This window comes from Peromyscus maniculatus, chromosome 12 (assembly GCF_049852395.1).
Source record: "Peromyscus maniculatus bairdii isolate BWxNUB_F1_BW_parent chromosome 12, HU_Pman_BW_mat_3.1, whole genome shotgun sequence".
Classification (NCBI taxonomy): Eukaryota; Metazoa; Chordata; class Mammalia; order Rodentia; family Cricetidae; genus Peromyscus; species Peromyscus maniculatus.
Window position 1 is genome coordinate 80,219,431 of NC_134863.1, and position 20,689 is coordinate 80,240,119.

At 42.0% G+C, this 20,689-nt stretch overlaps 1 protein-coding gene across 34 annotated transcripts in view; it reads right to left on the minus strand.

Annotated features, from left to right (window-relative positions):
- Synj1 (synaptojanin 1) overlaps positions 1–20,689 on the minus strand; it is a 79,627-nt gene that overhangs the window by 46,591 nt on the left and 12,347 nt on the right. For all 34 annotated transcript variants that reach the window (XM_076549176.1, XM_076549194.1, XM_076549193.1 and 31 more), the window contains exons 3-6: positions 14,536–14,622; positions 12,102–12,369; positions 8,729–8,954; positions 7,257–7,340 (exon numbers count right to left, since the gene is read on the minus strand). In XM_076549176.1, coding sequence (XP_076405291.1) covers positions 7,257–7,340; positions 8,729–8,954; positions 12,102–12,369; positions 14,536–14,622 — 665 coding nt within the window. The remainder of the gene's footprint in view (positions 1–7,256; positions 7,341–8,728; positions 8,955–12,101; positions 12,370–14,535; positions 14,623–20,689) is intronic.

Genomic DNA, 20,689 nt, shown 5'->3' on the forward strand with positions numbered 1-20,689 from the left:
ATCACCACTTGCAATCCAAGTGATCCAGTTAGTGAACACAGTAGATGAAAGGCCTGGGCTCCACTCATGACAATTTGTTTAGAGTTCTGGGGGTCCTCTATTCCTACTTTTAAGATGAAAATGCATGTAAAAAGAATAATGGGCAGGCATGCTGACACACACTAATAATACCAATACAACACTCTACAAACTGAAAACAAAACAAAATGAAACTTAGACTTCAAAAGTAACATCAGAGCTTGGCTATTATTTGTTGTGTGAAACATCTAAATTTACCATATTAGCAGAGAAGGTTTTCTAAGTTTTATAACTTATAAGGCCTCATAAAAATGGAAAGAAAAATATACATAAACTGAAACAGCCAACACTGTGGAGGCCCAAATTACTCAGGGTCAGAGAATCTGAGCTTGCTTTACCCAGCAGGGCTGCATAATGGCCAGGGGCATGGTTACCAGGAGTTTGGAAGGGTCTACACTTGGCTGTACGGTGTGCTTTGATCTTGCAAGGGGAAAGTCTTTTGCCTCTCCCCTTGGTATATTATAAAAAGCCCTTTTGAATAAAGCTCTGGGCGCTGGGTATTGACCCAGGCCCTCCCAAAGCTATCCTGTGTCTCTTTCCTCTTGTCGGCTAGGTCTCTCTTTCTGCCTAATATTTCCTCATTCCTCTCTCCTCCATCCAAGAACCCTTTGATAGGTGGGAGCAGGTCGGAGCTGGACTCTGACAGACACCCACACAACACACAAAATTCCTTTTATTTCCATGACATAAAAGGAAGCTGGGCATAGTGGTACACCTGTTAATTACAGCACTCAGGACCCAGAGATAAGAAGAATGCCACTGGATTCAAGGCTAGATTGGTCTACATAGCAAGATTCTGGCCAGAGCTACACTGTGAGGCCCTTTTTTAAATAAATAAATAAATAAATAAATAAATAAATAAATAAATAAATAAATAACAAAACAGCTGGACATGGTGCACACCTTTGATCCCAGCACTTGAGAAACAGAGACAGATAGATCCCTATGAGTTTGAGGATAGCCTGGTCTACACAGTGAGTTCCAGAACAGCTAGGGCTATATAGAGAGAGACCCTGTCTCAAAAAAAAAATAATAATAATGATAATAAATAATAAAACCAAAATAACAAAAAGTAACAAAGATGCTTTACTTAAATCTTGAGTGATTATTTAATTATTAGATGGGTGGTGTGTTTCAGCGGATACGGAATATTTTCTGAAGGAATAAAGATTTCCAGTCACTAAAAATTTCATACATTAGTGAAATGCATCTGAGATTTTTAGCTTCCTAAAATAATGTTTTGCCATTATCACGTATATATGTATAATGTGTGTGGTGGGGGAGAGCAACACGCAACACACCACACGCCACAGTCCATGTGTGGAGGTCAGAGGACAACTCTGTGAAGTTGGTTTCCTCTTTCTGTCATTTTTGGGCCCCAGGAATTGGAGTCAGCCGTCAGGCCTGGGCGGCAAGCATCGTTATTTGCCGAGTCATCTCGCTGGTCCAATGTAGCCTTACTTTCGTTCTTAAAGTCTTAGCTCATCAAACCATTTAAGAGTTTGGAACCAAGGTCTAACAAATTTAGATAGTATTGGTTCTTTTCCTAATATGGAATCTCAGTGGATTTTTTTGTAAAATTAGTATAGATTATGATCTGACTTTACGATCTGTCACACTTTTCACTTTGCTAGATGCCATCTAAACGGCAGTATAAGCATTCAGTCTTCTGCGGCATTTTTATTGTTCTGAAAAACGGAAGTGCTTTTAAAAATATTCCTTTTACTTTTAATTATGCGTACGTGTCTCTGTGTGGTTACGTTTACATGAGTATGAGTGTTCGTGGAGGTCAGAGGTATCTGATTTCCTGGAGCTGGAGTTACAGGTGGTGGTGAGCCATCAGGCGTGCATGCTGGGAGTTCTCTAGAAGAGCAGTGGACATGCTTTAACTGTGGGGCCACTTCTCTAGCCCCAAACGTGAGTGGTTCTAATAAAATCTAATGTTCAAATAACCATCTTCTCTGCTGCCTTAAGATAAATCTTAGCTTTTGGCCATGAACAGCAGTTCATGCCTGTAAATCAAGCTACTATAGAGTCTTACAAAGAAGAATCCTGAGCTCAAGTTCTGCCTGGGTCACCCAGACAACAGAGGTAACTTGGTTTAAGAGAAAAAAAAACAAACTAAACCAAAGCAAACTTGTTTTTTTGCCATTCTGACTGTTTTACAGGAGCATGTTTTATGTGTACATGTGAGCAATGGCATGCATGTATGTGTAGCATGTGCATGAGGTCAGAAGATCACACCCCGGAAATTGGAGTTACAGGCAGAACCACCACGTGGATGTTGGGTGCCCAACTTGGATCCTCTACAAGAACAGCAAGTGCTCTTAGCCTCTTACTGATGTCTCCAGCCCCAACACCCTGACTTTTGAAATGAAGGTCATCTTTATCAAGGTAAACAGGAGTTGATTGCTGCCGGAAGAAGCTAGGAAACAGTAAGAACTTTGTGGTATTTGGTTGATACCACAAATTGTGCTTTATTTATGATTTGGTAGCTAAGTTAATCATGTATGAAATAAACTAGAAAAAAGATAATTGAAATAGAATGATTTTTATATCTTTAATATGTCCTGTTTCTCAAATGTCACTATACTCTTAGTGCATAGTTAAGTAATGTTCAAGGGACCAGTGACATGATTGTAGTGTCATGCATGCTGTAAATGACAAAAGGAAAAAGAAAGAAAAAGAACAAGCTACACCCACTAAGAAATACTCATTAATAGCAATTTTTTGAAGGACAAGATTTTTGAGTGCTTTCAAACATACTGTTTACCTTATTTCAAACAAAAATATATCCTGTTTAAGTTGATAGAAATGTAAACTAATTTTAAAAAAAGGTTCAGATGAGATGTTTATATTTCCTGACCAAAATTTCTACTTTTCCAAGCAGCCGACCACTACAACATTCACATGTCTTTTTCTCTATTACAGTAAGGACTCCAAACACATTACAAACCCAACCAAAGCAAAGCAAACCCTTCCTTCCTAGAGCTTCCTGCTTCAGGGCACTTGCTGCTCTTCCACAGGACCCGAGTTCAGCTCCTAGGACCCATGTCTGGTAGCCCGCAAATGCCTGTAGCTGCAGTCTCAGAGAGGGGATCCTGGGCCCAAGTGAGGTGCGAGTGTGCATGCTTCCCTCCCCTCCCCCAACATAAAGAGGAAGTCAGTCCTTCCTACAGACACAGACCCTCCAGGCTCGCCTCACTGCCACAGGACCATAACAACAGCACATTCTGCAGAATTAAAGATGTTGTGCTAGGGGAAAACAAGATGGGATGTATCTACTAACATGGGTTGTATTTCTTTGCTCAGACAGGCAAGAGGAGGGCTGGAAAGACCTAACAGATGCCCGACATTTACTTGTGAACATTTCTCTGAGGCTAGAACTCTTTCCTGCTAATTAATGTATGAACAAAGTGACTTGTTAAAGGGGGTCAGGGAAGAGAGCGGCCATATCATTAAGCAAGCAAGAAAGGAAACAAGACAGAAAATAAACTCTGCTATGCTTGTTCAATTCCATAGTTCAATTAATAGTGTTACGTTGTAAACCCAGTGCTCAGGAGATAGACAGGAGCATTGAAAGCTCTAGACGGAGCTCTAGACAGCAAACCACCATAACAAGTGAACAAACTGAGTCCCTAAAATACACTCTAGTCCTGAGAATACATGAAACATAAACAACCATTCACAACACCCCCAAAGCAAGAATCCTAGTTTGGTTCCACAGAACAGTTAATTCATTTTTGAAAATCAATTATCTATTTTTATACTTTCTTAAAAATAAATCATATATTTTCATTCCTTTATTACCACTATTTTAGAACAGTGGAGTAAATGTTTTAGTACAAAATGTATTCACAAAAAGAATCCATTCTCAGGAGGCTGAGGCAGGATAACTGTCACAAATTTAGGGCCAGCCTGGGCTACACAGAGTACCCTACCAGCCAGGCCTTTGTTGCAAGAACCTTTCTCAAAACAAAACCAAAGAACAATCTTTTCTTATTCAAAGGAAGGTTGACTTTAGAAACTACTAAACTAAATAACTGTGAGAAACAGACTCAGGCATACCTGTCCGTGTCCCCCCCACACCAGTCAACAATAGGCCAGCTAAGTAATGATTTGGTAGAATCCTTAAGACTATCTCTGGCTGGACGGTGGGGGCTCACGCCTTTAATCCCAGCACTTGGGAGGCAGAGGCAGGAGGATCTCTGTGAGTTCGAGGCCAGCCTGGGCTACAGGGTGAGTTCCAGGAAAGATGCAAAGCTACACAGAGAAACCCTGTCTTGAAAAAACAAAAACAAAACAAAAAACAACAAAAAGACTATCTCTGTAGTAGAATATTATTATAAGGTGTGTTACTTTTGTTTATGTTGTATTTGTGTAACTCTGTGAAGCTGGGTGACTGTGCCTGTCTAAAACACCTGGTGGTCTAATAAAGATCTGGCCATTAGCGAGGCAGGAGAAAGGATAGGCGGGGCTGGCAGGCAGAGAGGATAACAGAAGGAGAAAAGAGATGGAGGGAGGAAGGACAGCTAGCAGCCGGAGAAGGGGAGGACTCCAGGGGCCAGGCACCTGCTACACAGCCAGCATGCCACGGAGTATGAGTGAGATTTATAGATGTAAAAAACAGGAAAAGCCCAGAGACAAAGGTAGACAGGATAATTTAAAGTTAAGGAAAGTTGGCAAGAAAGAAGCCAAACTAAGGCTGGGCATTCATAAGTAAGCATAAGCCTCTGTGTGTGATTTATCTGGGAGCTGGGAGGCAGGCCTCCCCCAAAAGTAAAAAACAAACAACAACATAGATCAGTGACTCAAATTTTACTACTTCTATGAAGAAATGCATGGCTTACAACCCCAGGGTTTTCAGTGTTGCTACATGACCGCACATGCATGTTCAGCAGCCAAGCAAGGGGCCTTATGTCCTACATGATCCATGTTCTGCGTGATCGCAGAATTTGCGCACAGTGTGATCACGCAATCTATGGGCACCCCATGGAGTAGCTATGCGAGCCTATATATATGTGCGGCGGAATCCATAAAAAGCGGGTCACAGGCTCCTCCCCGCTTCTTCTTCTTTCTCCATACACAACCTTCCATAGGCCTAAAGCACATTTCCCTCTGTTCCTTCTCCTAATAAACTCTTACAGTGGGTTTTCTCTCATGGCAAACAGTGCTACTTAATGAATAACACAGCGCCACATAAAACTAACGTTCAGCCCATAACCAGAGAACACTAGTGGGCAAGACTGCCTGTGAGGGGAGGCCACACAGGGAAAGGAGGAAGCAAAGAGGATCCTTTACCATAGCTATTCAGACCCCAGATGCACTAAGTCATCAAACACTGTGACTCTGAACTTCATGGTAAAGTGACACAGCATTAGGACAGCACAGGGTCTATAAATCAACCACTGGAACCCCTTACTTTAGTCTGTCCCCAAACAGAAGCTTAAGCTGGCATCAGGTTGGGGTTTCAGGGCTGTTCTTGAGGCAAACACTCTGACTATCCAGCAAAGACCACAAAAGCTTAAGAAAGAGAGGCTGGGCCAGTATTTTCTCAGTCAAGCTGCCCTGTGCCTAAAACAGAGTCTCTCTACCTGGCTGGGCATAGTGGCATATACCTTGAAAACCAGCACTCAGGAGACAGAGGTAGGTGGATCTCTGTGAGTTCAAGGCCAGCCTGTCTACACACAGAGATCAGGCCAGCCAAGACAACACAAAATCAGAAACAAACAAAAACACCACCCTCCAAAAAATAGTACACAACAGTCCATTCAGTCTTGACACGAACTAAGAATTTCAGAAGCACAAGTATTCATTGTGTTGTTAGCCCTTGGCCTCCCTTAAACTGTAGGCCTGTAACAGACTGTAACATTGAAAAAATTCAGAGGCCCCCAGTTTCTCTCCACAGTGACCCCACTTAGAATGTAAGAATGAACTAGCAGCAAAAGGAGAAGCAAGACTTTTTTTCCTGTATTGTTTCATAATACTAACTGAGACATACTCTACCAGAGGCCTACAGTGGACATACACTCTAGGGCCTAAGCACTTCTCATTACAATTAATGTAAGATTATACTTCTGGAAATAATTTAATATCATAACCTTATATTTTTTAAAACATTTTATAAAGATGAGGCAATTATATTTTTATAAATGAAGTTAAAAATTGTCAGGAATATCCTAAAGATGACAGGACATCACAAATTCCAAAGTCACAGACACGTCACTAAAACCAGCAATGGCTGATCCTAATGTGCTTCTGCATGCCAGGCACTGTTTGAAGTGGTTTTACTCAGTGGTCATAAGGACCCCGGGAGGGAGACAGTATATTGTCCTTCTCATTTTATGGATGAGGAGACTGAGACAGAAAGAGGAATTCAATCACTTGTCCAAGATCACCTAGCTAGGAATGGTAGAACAAGGTTGTAAATAGAGTCTGAATAGTTCGTTGTTTTTTTTTTTTTTTTAAAGCTACCAAATTCTCCTGCTTAAAGAATCTAAGTCATTTTATACTAAAATAATGAAAACACTTTAAAAAAAATCCTTGAAATTTAACAAATTAAGCAGGCTCCTGAGTTGCTACAGCTACGTTATATGGTTTGAAAGTGGTCTGTCTGTCTGTCAGGCCTTTATGCTTTGGAAGTCTGGTACCCAGGGTGGCAGTGTTAGTGATGGTGTGGAACTGTGGAGAAGTACAGCCTCATGGGAGTCTTAAGATTATTGGGAAAGATGCCCTGCGGAGGGAATGCTAGTTTCCTGTTGGATGCTCTTATGGGAGCCAAGTAGTTACAGAAGCCTGAGTCGAATATATCTGACTCTTTCTTTGGTTTCTGTTTAAAGATGTGCTCTCTTCCTTCCATAAACCCCCATGGTAATGCCATCAAGTGTCACACTGCTTCACCAGTTGCCAAACCAATGAGTCTGAACTTCCAATCTCTGAAACTATGAGCCAAAATAAAATTTTTCTTTATAAGATTGGGATAACTACGGTGAATCACTGTAGTAATATAAAAGCAACTAACATAGAACCAAGAGGGAAGTTGTCAGAGATAAGATGTTCCTCAGGCCCTCACTGTGAGTCTAGTATTACACACAACAGAATGATGGTAAACTGAAGGACCAGGCTGGAAATGTGGACAATGTGGAAATTTTCAAAGGAGAAAACAAACAGGCACATACTTGTAACCCTGGTTGCTCCCAGAACAATGGAACAGATCCTCGGATTTGTATGAAGGAAGAAACAGAGTCATCTAAGTATATAACCTACAAAAACGGGAAAGAGTTCCAAAGAAAAACCTGTTAATTCTATATTAGAAAAGCAGCGACTGAAATCTGTACAAGCTGTGTGCTGAATGCTCATACGCAGACTGTTCTGATCAAAGTAATCAAAAACAGGATGCCAAGTTTTTTCAGATAATGATAATATTGATCAAGAAAACAATAAAATTGAAGAAACACAACTTTAAAAAAGAAACTGTTTTAAATCTCAGTGTTATATACATATATCCTTATACTTCTTTCAATTTGTTCCTTAGCTTTTTATATTTTCCAAAACCTAATTTGAAGATCTGAGTTGGGCTGTATTATAGCCTGAAATTTTATAATTACATAGTTCTACAGCCAAATGTTATAACTTTGAAATTTTAGGTAGCACGTATCTATGAAGAGTTAGGGTTATTTTCACATAAAATATTTTTATGAAGCCATCTTGCTCTATCATTAAAGATTTTAAAATTCATTGTCAAATGTATAGCACTGACCATATCACATTACTTAATTATTACATAACTGCTTAAGTTTGTTCTAGAGAAGCCTTTCTTAGGCCAATAGAAGCCATGAACATCAACATTATACATGCCAAAATGTATTTGCATTCAGGTAAATCTATTACCTAGTATTTCCCGTGTCTCCCTCTCACCGTGAGTCTGTTACTCCAGTGTTCCCGTGTCTCCCTCTCACCGTGAGTCTGTTACTCCAGTATTTCCCGTGTCTCCCTCTCACCGTGAGTCTGTTACTCCAGTATTTCCCGTGTCTCCCTCTCACCGTGAGTCTGTTACTCCAGTATTTCCCGTGTCTCCCTCTCACTGTGAGTCTGTTACTCCAGTATTTCCCGTGTCTCCCTCTCACTGTGAGTCTGTTACTCCAGTATTTCCCGTGTCTCCCTCTCACCGTGAGTCTGTTACTCCAGTATTTCCCGTGTCTCCCTCTCACCGTGAGTCTGTTACTCCAGTATTTCCCGTGTCTCCCTCTCACTGTGAGTCTGTTACTCCAGTATTTCCCGTGTCTCCCTCTCACCGTGAGTCTGTTACTCCAGTATTTCCCGTGTCTCCCTCTCACAGGTCTGTTACTCCAGTATTCCCGTGTCTCCCTCTCACCGTGAGTCTGTTACTCCAGTATTCCCGTGTCTCCCTCTCACTGTGAGTCTGTTACTCCAGTATTTCCCATGTCTCCCTCTCACTGTGAGTCTGTTACTCCAGTATTTCCCATGTCTCCCTCTCACTGTGAGTCTGTTACTCCAGTATTCCCGTGTCTCCCTCTCATTGTGAGTCTGTTACTCCAGTGTTTCCATGTCTCCCTGTCACCCCTCTGTTACTCCAGGTATTTCCTGCCTCTCTTACAACATGTGGTAAGAAGTATAAAACACTATGTACCTGCTCTGTTTCTACAAAATTGGCAACGTGACCATCATCATTTGTTCCCCGGACATTAAACCTTGTTCCAGCTCGTTCACAGCTTAGTCTTGAGATGAGGCAAGCCTTTGCTTGTTTATGGGCAGCATAAATTGTTCTAATCTCTACTCCTCCACACATGAGGCGTAATAACCAGTCATCACAATTCACACCATAGTGCTTGAGATGCAAATGCAGAGACTGATTCCTAGGGGAAAAAGAAGACACTGGATTAGGTTACTAAGTGCAAAACAGCACTCAATACATTTTAAAGCATTAATGGAATATTATTAAAAGATTCCCCAAGTAAAGCAATTTATTTACAATTGCTATACTAAAGACAAGGTTATAAAATTGAAATGCAGATTCTTAATCAGGTGACCTATTGTACAAAAAACTTGTGATTTTAGATTGGTAAAACATTTCTAGTCTATCTTCATAGAACATGCACATAGCCGGGCAGTGGTGGCGCACGCCTTTAATCCCAGCACTTGGGAGGCAGAGGCAGGCGGATCTCTGAGTTCAAGGCCAGCCTGGGCTACCAAGTGAGTTCCAGGAAAGGTGCAAAGCTACACAGAGAAACCCTGAACCCTGTCACAAAAAACCAAAAAAAAAAAAAAAAAATGCACATAACCTAACTTGTTCCAAAAGGGTTTATACAAACACATCCTACTTTAAAGAGATTTACATATAAGACTTTTGTAAGGCTATATCTTAACTAAATTTAAATAGCCAGCATAACTAGTAGCTGTGTACCACACAATGTAAGGAAGGGCATAGTGTTTTCTATGTCGCCAAAGAGAATTTTTTTTCAGTTTTGGTCTTGGAATCCAAGGCCTGACTCATGCTAGGTAAGTGCTTTATCACTGAGCACACCACAGGCCTGCCAAACACTGTAGTACTGTAGGTATCAGAAGGGCTGGGTGTTCAAACTTGGAGGGGAAATGTTGTAGTCAGCAAACACACAGCCCCATGACGAAGCAACAGAAGATGAAACTATTCTGGGTCGCGGTGACGAATGCACGAACGGAGGAGGGCGCTCTATCCATGAACGGAGGAGGGCTCTCTATCAACTCAGCCTTCTCATCTTGCTGGCTGCTCCTCAGGGGTCTCCACTGGAACTTCAGTCCTCCACAGAATACACAGGGTCATTAACAGCAGTAACAAGGAGCAGAGCTGTTAAGAGCAGGAATCCTCTACTCCCTGCCCTTCGGGTAACAGGCTGCTGTGGAGATCCACTAGGTAGTGGCCATGCACGGTTCCAGCAGACCAGGTACCATCCTGACCCTTCCTATCTATTTACAAAGCAAAATGGAATGCAACTGAGTCATGAGACCACTACTGGGATAATGTGAGATCCGACGACCATTATCATTCAGCTGATACCATGACTCATGCTCTCATACTTTACTATTATTTGCCCTGATCGAGGCAAACCTCAACAGATTGTGAGGCAGTATGTCCAAAGGTCACAGCCAGGGCTATGTCATGGAGCAGACAGGGGATGTGTTGATCCTCATTTAAATGGAGCTCGGATCTGAGGCATTGTGTGCAGGTAGAATTCTTTGCTGTGCTCTCAGTTCACACTGTCCTTTACTGTAGATGCATTGCTGTTTCATTCTATTTACATTAATGCCATGTCTTGAATAGCAGCAGTACTACTTAAAATCTCAATGAAATAAAACCACAGTTTTGTGAGATGTATTTGGCAGACTGGCTACAAAGCTTACTATATTTTAAAAAGAAAAAAAAAAGACAAAGCTATAAGGATGTGAATTCTAAAAACTTCCATTTTTCTAGATAAAATTACACTCAAGTATTCCAGTCTTTAGCAAAACACAAGTTCGACCTATCAACCACTAGAAAATCCCCTCATGCTGTTATCTAAACATGTCCCGATCTCCACCTTTAATTAAAAAAGAAAAAAATTATTCCTACGAATTAAACTTTGTAAACACAATTGTACCTGCTTGGATTTCTAATGTGATGGGAAGGTTTGTCTCTGTCCACCTAAAACATTGGGGATAGAATTAAGTAGGGATCAGAAAGGTATGGACAGCTGCCCAAGCATGGCTAGATTATAATCATTTACTTCAAAGGGCTTCAGTGTTTTCCACTAGAAAACGCGCGCACACACACACACACACACACACACACACACACACACACACACACACAGGGGGTGACAAAGGCTTCGCCCTGGAAGGCATATCTCTGGACACTTGACAGAGTGCATGCCATCACCATCACTAGCTTTGTTGAGTGGAGGGCTGCACGCACACTCATCTACTCTACCACTTCCCATCTTGTCTTCCCCAGCTCCTTGTCTCCTTGGCCGAGGCCAAGCCCCTGCCAGGCAGTGCTCTACAGCCCTCTCCACTCCCCTACTTCTCCTCTTTGAGCCGCCGAGACTCCTCCATAGAAGCTAGAAGGTGTGATTAGGGCTTCCTCTTCTCTCCTGAAGCTGTCATCAACTTGGAGCCCTCGACAGCCAGGGCAAATGTGTCAAACCTGAGTGCAATTCAAGAGCCATAAGTGATGATGAAAACGAGGGGGTGGATATACAGAAGACAGATGTTTTGAGTCTGAAGATCAGGGGAGGTCAAGAGCAGCGTCCTTAGAGCTTTGGCCTTACAACGTATATTTCCGGTGAGACAGAATTTCTACATGCATTAATTAAAGAGAAGTCACTATTGATGCTGGCTGTGGACAACAGAAGCACGGTAACTAGACACGCTGAAAGCCAGTGTGCTCCAACGAAGCCACCCAACTCTTAGTCCCTGTGTTCTGTTCACCATGTCTGCTTGCCTATCACACAGCCCGTTAGCAGCATCACTTAACAGACCCTGATACCCACCCCAGGTTCAGTTCCCGCAGTGCTAAGTGTCTTCACAGCCTGCTGCTCTCACATCGAGACCATCTACTCAGGCTAGGGAGTGCTCACCCACCTGCCATGCACAAACTATGTCCAATTTCCAGCATCAAAAAAGAAAGAGGACCAGCTACTTAACAATCTCAACATTGAAAATAAGGGAATGTCACTTAGAATGAGGGAATGTCAGCGATGAGACTGAAACAGAGACTAGGAAAAAGTGGCCACGTACACCACAAACTCCACAGATGCGCACTTCTCACACTTCAGTCTAGAGCAGGAAGAGCAGCAGATGGGCTTCACACCATATTCCAACTCCATCAAGGTGCCTGCCATGCTCTGCTGCGGGTCAGGGCAGGAAAAAGTGCTCAACCACGTCCATCCTTTGCTCTCTCCAACAACAGCCGCTGTGGGCCATTGTGCCCACATCTCCGAGCCACTGAGCAGTCCACACTTACAAAGGAGGAAAGATGACAGACTCACCAGAAAAACCTGTTGTCAGTCGTGTGCTCCTGCACGCTGCGATGTGCATTCAGACTCAGATCTAAGCTGACTCCAGATGCGGACCACGCAAAATAAAAGTTTCCTGAGTTCAAAACTTTACGGACTTCTGAAATGCGATCCTCATCTGAAGCATCAACTCGGAGTGATATAAACTCAGTGGAAGTAACTCGGAAAACTTCAGATTCTTGAATTTTCCCAACAGACATACATCCAGTGACTAGGACCAGATAATGCAACATGGTATCACCTGTAAAAACCAAAGATTTTACCGCACAGAACACCAATATTTTCAAGCTCTATAGTTTCTCCTGACTTCTTCCTGTGTTTCCATCTTTAAAATCTTATACTGTAATTTTTTTTGAGATAGTCTTACTGTGCTGCATCAGCTGGCCCCAAACGCCCAATCCTCTGGCCTCAGCCTACCGAATGCAGGGAATGTACCACTATGTACCACAGGTATGTACCACTATGCCCGATCACTGCAATTACTCTAAGCTTGCCATGAACATGTTTAAATTTACAACTACAAGTGCTTTTTCAGGGAAAAAATATTCTCATTTAAATACATTCAGTATGTCAAGCACTAAAACATTAAGATAATGTCACATTTACAAAGTTATTACAAAGTTACACAGTTAAGTTACATACTTAATCTGAGGGTACAAAACTTGTTTAAAAAAAATGCTGCCTTCAAACCCTTGCCATGGACAGGAAGCTCAGATAATGAATGTCCAATATCTTGGTAAATGGTAACGTTTTAAGATGGCATATAAATGTGAGAGCTGAAGACGACAGCATACGGGAACAAGGCCTTGGTCACAGTTAATACAGAGATCTGGTTCAAGAAAACTTGCACAGTCTTTCTTCTTTCTTTTTTAAAGCAAAAGGGATATAGGGGGTTCACTCTATGGCCCTAACTTCTGAACATCAGAATTTTTTTATTTTTCATATAATTGGCAGCACAGAATAAGAAAAATGCCCGATGGGGGCTGGAGAGATGGCTCAGCAGTTGAGAGCACTGGCTGCTCTTCCAAAGGACCCAGGTTCAATTCCCAGCACCCACATGACAGCTCACAACTGTCAGTAATGGCAGTTCCAGGGAACCTGACACCCCCCCACACACACACATACATGTAGGCAGAACACCAATGCCCATAAAAATAAAAAAAAAATTAAAAGAAAAAAGCCCAAATCACAATAAAAACCCACTATATAACTAAATCCACCTTTAGTTTACTTTCTTTTCCTTTTTTGTTAGACTACATCAAGGAAGAAAACTGGGTGCTATATACCCAGGATAGTACAAGTTTACTTTCTCATACAGACCAATAAAAGCATGAACCAGGTCCAGTCTCTGGACCACACTTCAAGGCATACCTTTATAGACAAACCGCTAATCATAAAAGTGACCCCGAAAGATCATGGTGACATTAAGTCAGAGCTGGAGAGATGGCTCAGTGGTCAAGAGCATTGCTCTTCCAGAGGCACCTAGTTCAATTCCCAGCACCCACATGGTGTGGTTCACAAGCAACTGTCTGAACTCCAGTCCTAGGGGATCTGACTGTGTTCTTGACTCAGCAGGCTACCTGCACATCATTCAGACATACATGACATCATCAAACACTCCTACACATAAAAACAAGTGATTTTAAGAGGATTACAGAGCAGACATTTCTGAATCTAAAACAGATGCCTTTCCCATGATGCACTAGGGAATCAGTGTGTCTGTCTCCTTAATGTGCTGGAAGAAGAAAGCCGGGACTGCTCTCATCCTCTGCTACGGTGCTTCAGCAGGACACCGTCCTTTGATCTTGAAACTGTTGCATGTCTTTCTATTGTGATTGCATGTGCAGGAGTGTTTTCTCCACATGTATCTATGTGCACCACATGTAACCCTGGAGTTATATATGGTTGTGAGTTACCATGTGGGAGCTGGGAACCAAACCTGGGTACTCTGGAAGAGCAGCAAGTGCTCTCTCTTAACCACAGAGTCAGATAGCTGCTGGAAAGGCACAGTCCGTTTTCTTTAATGGGGTGCCCTCTGGTATACTGACCGCACTCAGGGTAGACCCGGCATCCAAGAGTAGTTAACTAACACAAACTAGACTTCACAAGTTTGAGAGAGAGAGTGAGAGGGAAGGAGTGGGGGAGGGAGAGACACAGAGACAGAAAGAGGTTGGGGTGGGGATGTGTGCAAGCTGAGAGGGGGTGGAATATGATCAAAATACATTACATGAAATTCTCATAGTAATAAAATATTATTTAATAAGATCAACTTAATTAGTTTTTTAAAGGTATACAACACTTAAAGCTCAGATACTGAGTCTGAAATAATGTAGAGGCAGTCTCTGTAATCTCCAGGGTTACAAAAGAGAAATGGAAGAGTAGATGACCTGCAGTGAATAACACTTACCAAGATTTAGCCGCAAAACTCCTAAAAGTCCATATGCATCCAGTACTTTGGTATATGTACCTTTAATTGCCTCCTTTTCTGCAGATGCTGTTAAAAATAATTGAAAACATCAAAATCTATTTAGTTATGAAGCCAGAATTTGAAACAAAAATTCAAAATGTAATATTCTCTTTTTAATTTATTTTTTTCTCCTCTTCTCTCTCTCTCTCTCTCTCTCTCTCTCTCTCTCTCTCTCTCTCTCTCTCTCTCTCTCTCTCTCTCTCTCTCTTTTAGACCAGTATTATCAGTTTTCCCCTGTGTCCCTTGGCTATCTAGTCTCAGGTTCTTGGTTACCCAAGCAGTGTCAGGTCTGGATTACATCTCGTGGAATGGGCCTTAACTCAAATCAGTTATTGGTTGGTGACTCCCACAAGCTTTGTGCCACCATTACCCCAGCGTCTCTTGCAGGTGGGACACCACTGCAGATAAAGCTCTCACAAGCTTTGTGCCACCATTACCCCAGCGTCTCTTGCAGGCAGGACACCACTGCAGATAAAGCTCTCACAAGCTTTGTGCCACCATTACTCCAGCATCTCTTGCGGCCAGACACCATTGTGCCTGGGTTGATGTTTACATTACTCTTTTGATAATGAGCAGGATATCTTTGTGTACTGAAGATGCCTGAACATAAAAATGAAGGCTCTATGTAGGCACCAGCTCGATATCTCTATGTTCAATATAGGTGTTGTCTTCAGCAATGGGGCCTTAACACCTGTGTGTTATATTAGGTATTTTCTCCAACTAGTAGTACAACATTCTTGCTGGAGTTAAATAATTCCAACCATCTAATTAATCCATTTTTTCTCACTGATGATCTGTTTGATTCTCCCTTATCCTTGACACTTAGAATAGTGCCTGAGCAGATACAATGCTGCAAGTCACTGCTTGATACCAAGTTTAGCACAGCAATGGGGAATGTGGGATATTTTATCTGTGCTTTAACAAATAAAGCTTGCCTGAAAATCAGAAGGAGGAGCTAGCCACTAGTTAACCAGAGAGGTCTAGAGATCTGTACAGACAGGAAGTGATCGAGCTGGGCAGAGAGGAAGTGATAAGGTAGGGTAGAGAGAGGAGCTTGCTCTCTTTCGGAGGAGGATTTTGTAGAGGTAAGAACTAGTGGCTTGCTGCTCTGCCTCTCTATCTTTCAGCTTTTACCCCAATACCTGGCTCTGGGTTTTTTATTAATAAGACCGTTTAACAATTCGTGTTACAGAGGCAGTCTTTACTGACCTTTGCCTCACTTCCTTCGACAGACACTGATGTTATCTTGTTAATAAGTACAATTCAGACAATAATTTCCCTCGAGCAGGCTACTATGGCTAGTCTACTGAAAGAAAAACCAGCAACAACAAAAATATCCCCAAAGTTTTAAGGAAAAATCTTCCTAGCACTTAGCAGATACACACTTACAATGTATCAAAAACAAAGGAAAATAAACCATATCTAGTATTTCACAAACTCCCAAGTAGCACATTCTAAAGTGTGAGATCTCCACTGGCCTTCTTTCCCCACTCCCATCTCTCAGCAGCTCGCTGCCTGGCTTGCTAGGTCACACTGTTGACCTGTCACCAGCATAATAGGATAAATTCATTAGCATGCACAATATTTGGGGGAATACAATACCACATTTCCTCTCTTTTTGTCTAAAATTTAAAAAAGCTTATAACTAATACAAGAAAAATTATATCCAGAAAGTATATACAATATACAGTCAAAAATTACATTAATGATGTCTTACATTATTACATTAACATTTGACAGATTCAGATAAAAACTCCATTTTATATATATATTAACAATGTCCAGTCCAGTAACATCTGATAAGGAATCTTGAAAAGAAAATTTTTGGGTTAATTGTCAAGTCCTGTATCATTTGTCCAGTCTCTGCATAAAAGGAAAGTTCAGGGCTTGTCACAAGTCCTTGCTCGAGTAGTCTGTCAGGCTGGGTCCTCTCAGCTAGTCCTCTCGAAATTGTCCTGACCCTTCTCCCTCTCTGTCCACACTGCAGGACCACGGAGCCCTTGGCAGGGCTCACGTGCTGCTCTAGGAGAGCAAGCAGATGGCTCCAGGCTTCCAGACCCTGTTGTCCACCTTCACTGCTGACAAAGGGCTCTTCTAAGCCTATGGTTCACCTAAGATTTCTGGCCACTTGGATTATATGCTCTTCTTTTCCCTTAGAGCTCTTCCCTGGAGGTCTACAAGGTATTGAGCCTCCCCATGTGCCTCCCCTCAGACGATCCACTCAAGCTTCCTCCTTGTAACCTCACTTTTGTCATCGGGTGAACTGTGCTCAACTAGCTGGCAGCACAGGCTAAGGCAAATGACTCAGTTAACTAATACCATCGCATTCCCTAATGTGTTCATAATTAAGGGTGGGCCTTTCTCTAACCAGTATGGAAGGGGGGGGGGGGAGGAATTTTAGGACACTACTAAAATAACAGGGAGTTGTGTCTTATTCCACATTCCTAGATGTCCTAGCATTATACTGCTCCACGTGTTTACAGAAGTTATGTTAAATACAAACATAAAATTTTACAACATAAATTGAATTGTTTTCTAAAGGGAAGCAGATTTGCCTTCCTTAAATACTATACTTCCTCATTCAGGGTACCATGGGTGGGGCTGGGAGCTTATCTCAGTGGCAGAGCACTTACCTAACACTGTAGACCAGGCTGGCCTCGAACTCACAGAGATCCTCCTGCCTCTGCCTCCTGAGTGCCGGGATTAAAGGTGTGCACTACTGCCTGGCTGATTTTTGTATGTATACAAGCTGGGCAGTGGTGGCGCACACCTTTAATCCCAGCACTAGGGAGGCAGACGCAGGTGGATCTCTGTAAGTTCGAGGCCAGCCTGGGAGTTCTACGAAGGGCTCCAAAGCTACACAGAGAAACCCTGTCTCAAACAAACAAACAAAGTATGCATGTATGTATACTACACACAAAGACAAATGTTCAAAACACTTGCTCTGTTTCTCAGGGCAGAAGATGGGGCTTCCAGTCAGATAGCTCTACAGAGTTCCCATGCTGTGTGAATTTAAAGTACCACTGCTGACATGGTAATGTAGGAATTACTGATGGATTAGTGTCAGCAGCAATCATCATGTTCAAAGACAGCAGCCAGCAAGAGTTAAAAAGAAAATGTAATTTAATATTAAGTCATTCCCTTCCCATATGAATAGTCTCTCTACAACTTAAATTACCATGAAATATTCTCTAATAATAATAAATACTTTCTCCTCAATTGCACACCAAATAAATAACTCAGGCCCAATGATAATCCTTCTATTACACTGTCATCTAGCTCAAATATGCACACACACACACACTCTTAGACTAAAGGAAAGGAATAGATGAGATTGCATTTTTCCTGCCAGGGTTTTGCTTTCCTTTTAAGCTATTACCAGCAACTTTAAAATAGTATTGCAGCTGAAGTACTCGTTTATTATCTCTGTGATTATGATGACAATTAGGCCAGGTGCTTGTATGCATTATTCAATTTTCACAATAACCCAAGAAACAATGCTATAATTTCCATTTGACATATGGGGAAATTGGCCTAAATTGGCTACTAACTTGTCTGAGCCTAAGGAGCCAGCATTAGAGAGATGGGAGCTTTGCTGGACATGGGGACTCATACTTTAGTCCTTGCACCAGGGAGGGAGAGGCAGGCCAATCTGGTTTCTAGGGTCCCAGGCTAGCCAGGGCTACATTGTGGGACCCTGAAAGAACTACCTACTTCCGCCCTTGTACTTAGAATGGGTTCCAGTGCTGCATATTCAATGGTTCTGAAAAATGTAGACTACAAGCAACAAAGGAACAATAATATGCTATTACTGCCCGAATAGGCTTATAGACTAGAAGTTCCATAAGGAAACGGGCATTTTTATAGTCTCAAAGTCCTCAAAATAATCATAAAGGATGCCTGGCAGACCATTACCTTTACCAGTTATCAAAGTGAATACCGACAGTAATGAGACAGTTTAAAACAGCCACATAACTGGCCAAACACCAGGATCCCTTCTGTAACAACCCTGCTGAGGGTATGGAACCATGGAAGCACCACACAGCACAGAGGGGCGTCCTGTCCAACAGGACCACTGCTCTTCGCCTTCTGAGTGCTTAAGGTCCTGAGTGTCAGAGACTACGGAGTTCTTCTAGAGTTGGAGATCAAGATCTGACTACTAAATACACTGTTCACATCTGAAATAATTAAAGTGAAACAGGGTCTGAGCATCAGCAATGGCCAGTACCACTGCATACCTTCATGCAGGAGGATGTCTAGGATCATGCAGGAGGATGTCTAGGAAACACATAGTAAAGTATCTGGGGCAACAGGGTATCATGTCAGCAATCTACTCTCAAATGGGTAATAAAATATCCTTTTTTACTGAACTTCAACTTTTCTGTATGCTCAAATTGTTTCATCTTCCTAAATTTAGATAAATATCTCTAAATGGCATCAATAAGATAAATTCTTACAATATCCTATTTTCCCTTTGTAACTTTTTTTTTTTTTTCAGAGACAGCCTCACCATATAGCCCAGAATAGTCTTGATTTCATGATCTCCCTGCTTCAGCCTACTGAGAGCTGGGGTGAGCCACCATGGTCATACATTGCTTTTAAGTGGGGAAATAGATTTCCTTATTTTATTAGATCTTCCAAGATAGATGATACCCGTGATCACTGTGCCACTTCCCCGACAGTCTCATTTTAGAAAATAACCTAAGAATCCTCCACTAGGAAGAGACTACCTGAGGTAAGAACACTTACACCATATTAAGAATGTGTGTGTGACCTTCAGCTAAAGCACAGCCCTTGAGAACGTCTTCCCCATCTCCCTTTCCTTCTCACTCCTCCTGGCACAGCAGGCTTCAGCCCGATGAGTAATCTGCTGTCTGCTTGCCCTGCATTCTCTTCTCTTCTGCTGTTCACAGTGTTCTCTCCATCTGGAATAGCCACTAGTCATCCTGCTATTTTCAAATGGTACCCATCCTTCAATCTCTGAGCAAAATGCCACTTCCTGGAGTTTTGCCCCTATTACCCAATTAAAAGTAAATCTTTCCTTTTATCCTGTCTTTCAGTCACTTGTATACGAATAGCAACCGAAGCCAGTTTGATTTTTTCATACCTCAGTGTGACACCAACCTAACAGACACTGAACCTCACAGCTCCACTGGATACTCACTTCACAGACAAAACAAACCGAGAACTTACTGCACACAAGGACGTGCTTTGCTAACTTTAAAACAATACATTTTACAAAAAGCTTCCCTTCTCAGGAAAGAATCCCAATGTCTTCATTTTGAACAATCACATTTAACAATCCTTAGTGAGGTCTAGAAAGTCTCAGTTGTGATGAGTGAGGATGGGCATAGGAAGGTGGGTGTGGAGAACACAGGATTGAAATGACTGCCAGCCAAGGCTTAGGTAGCAGGGTTCATGAAGCAGCGGAGGGGAAGTCAAGGTTGGGAGAGTGGTGATACAGAAGAAGAACAGCTCACTTTCCTGCCCCAGTATCCACTGTGCGCTCACTGTGAGGAGTAAACTGTCTTCTGTGCAGAAGTTTGTATTTCCCCCTTCTAATGATGGCGGTAATTAAATAAACAAAACGCTAGGAAAAACAAACCTTTTTATGAGTTACTGATTTCTAAACACAAGTGGGTCTGGATATCCAAGAAGCCCATTGTTTTTGGGTTGACTCTGAGCAATCAAGATTGTCAGCTGTTCAGCTAAGGTAACCAGACCTTTGCTTTGGAATTCACGTGCTTAAAAAAACACTTAAGCAAAAGCAAGTCTTGGCTTCTAAGGTATGACTGCCACCATGTACCAGGGACAGACAGTAACTAAATCCCACAAGGGCTTATTTAAAGGGAACAACTCTTTTTCCCATGCCACAATTAGCTCTATCATTAATTTGGGTCTAAATGTTTTTCTTAGGCTTCAAACATGAAAATATAGGTTCCTAAGCACACAGAGCCACCTTATGAATAAATCTAGCTCCTCTGTATTTTGTTACTTTTTACATCTATATTTCAAGTGTTTCCTCACATCACTAACACTAATAAATACCTGAAGGCTTTCAGATCTCCCCTGCTAGAGAACATGTCATATCAAT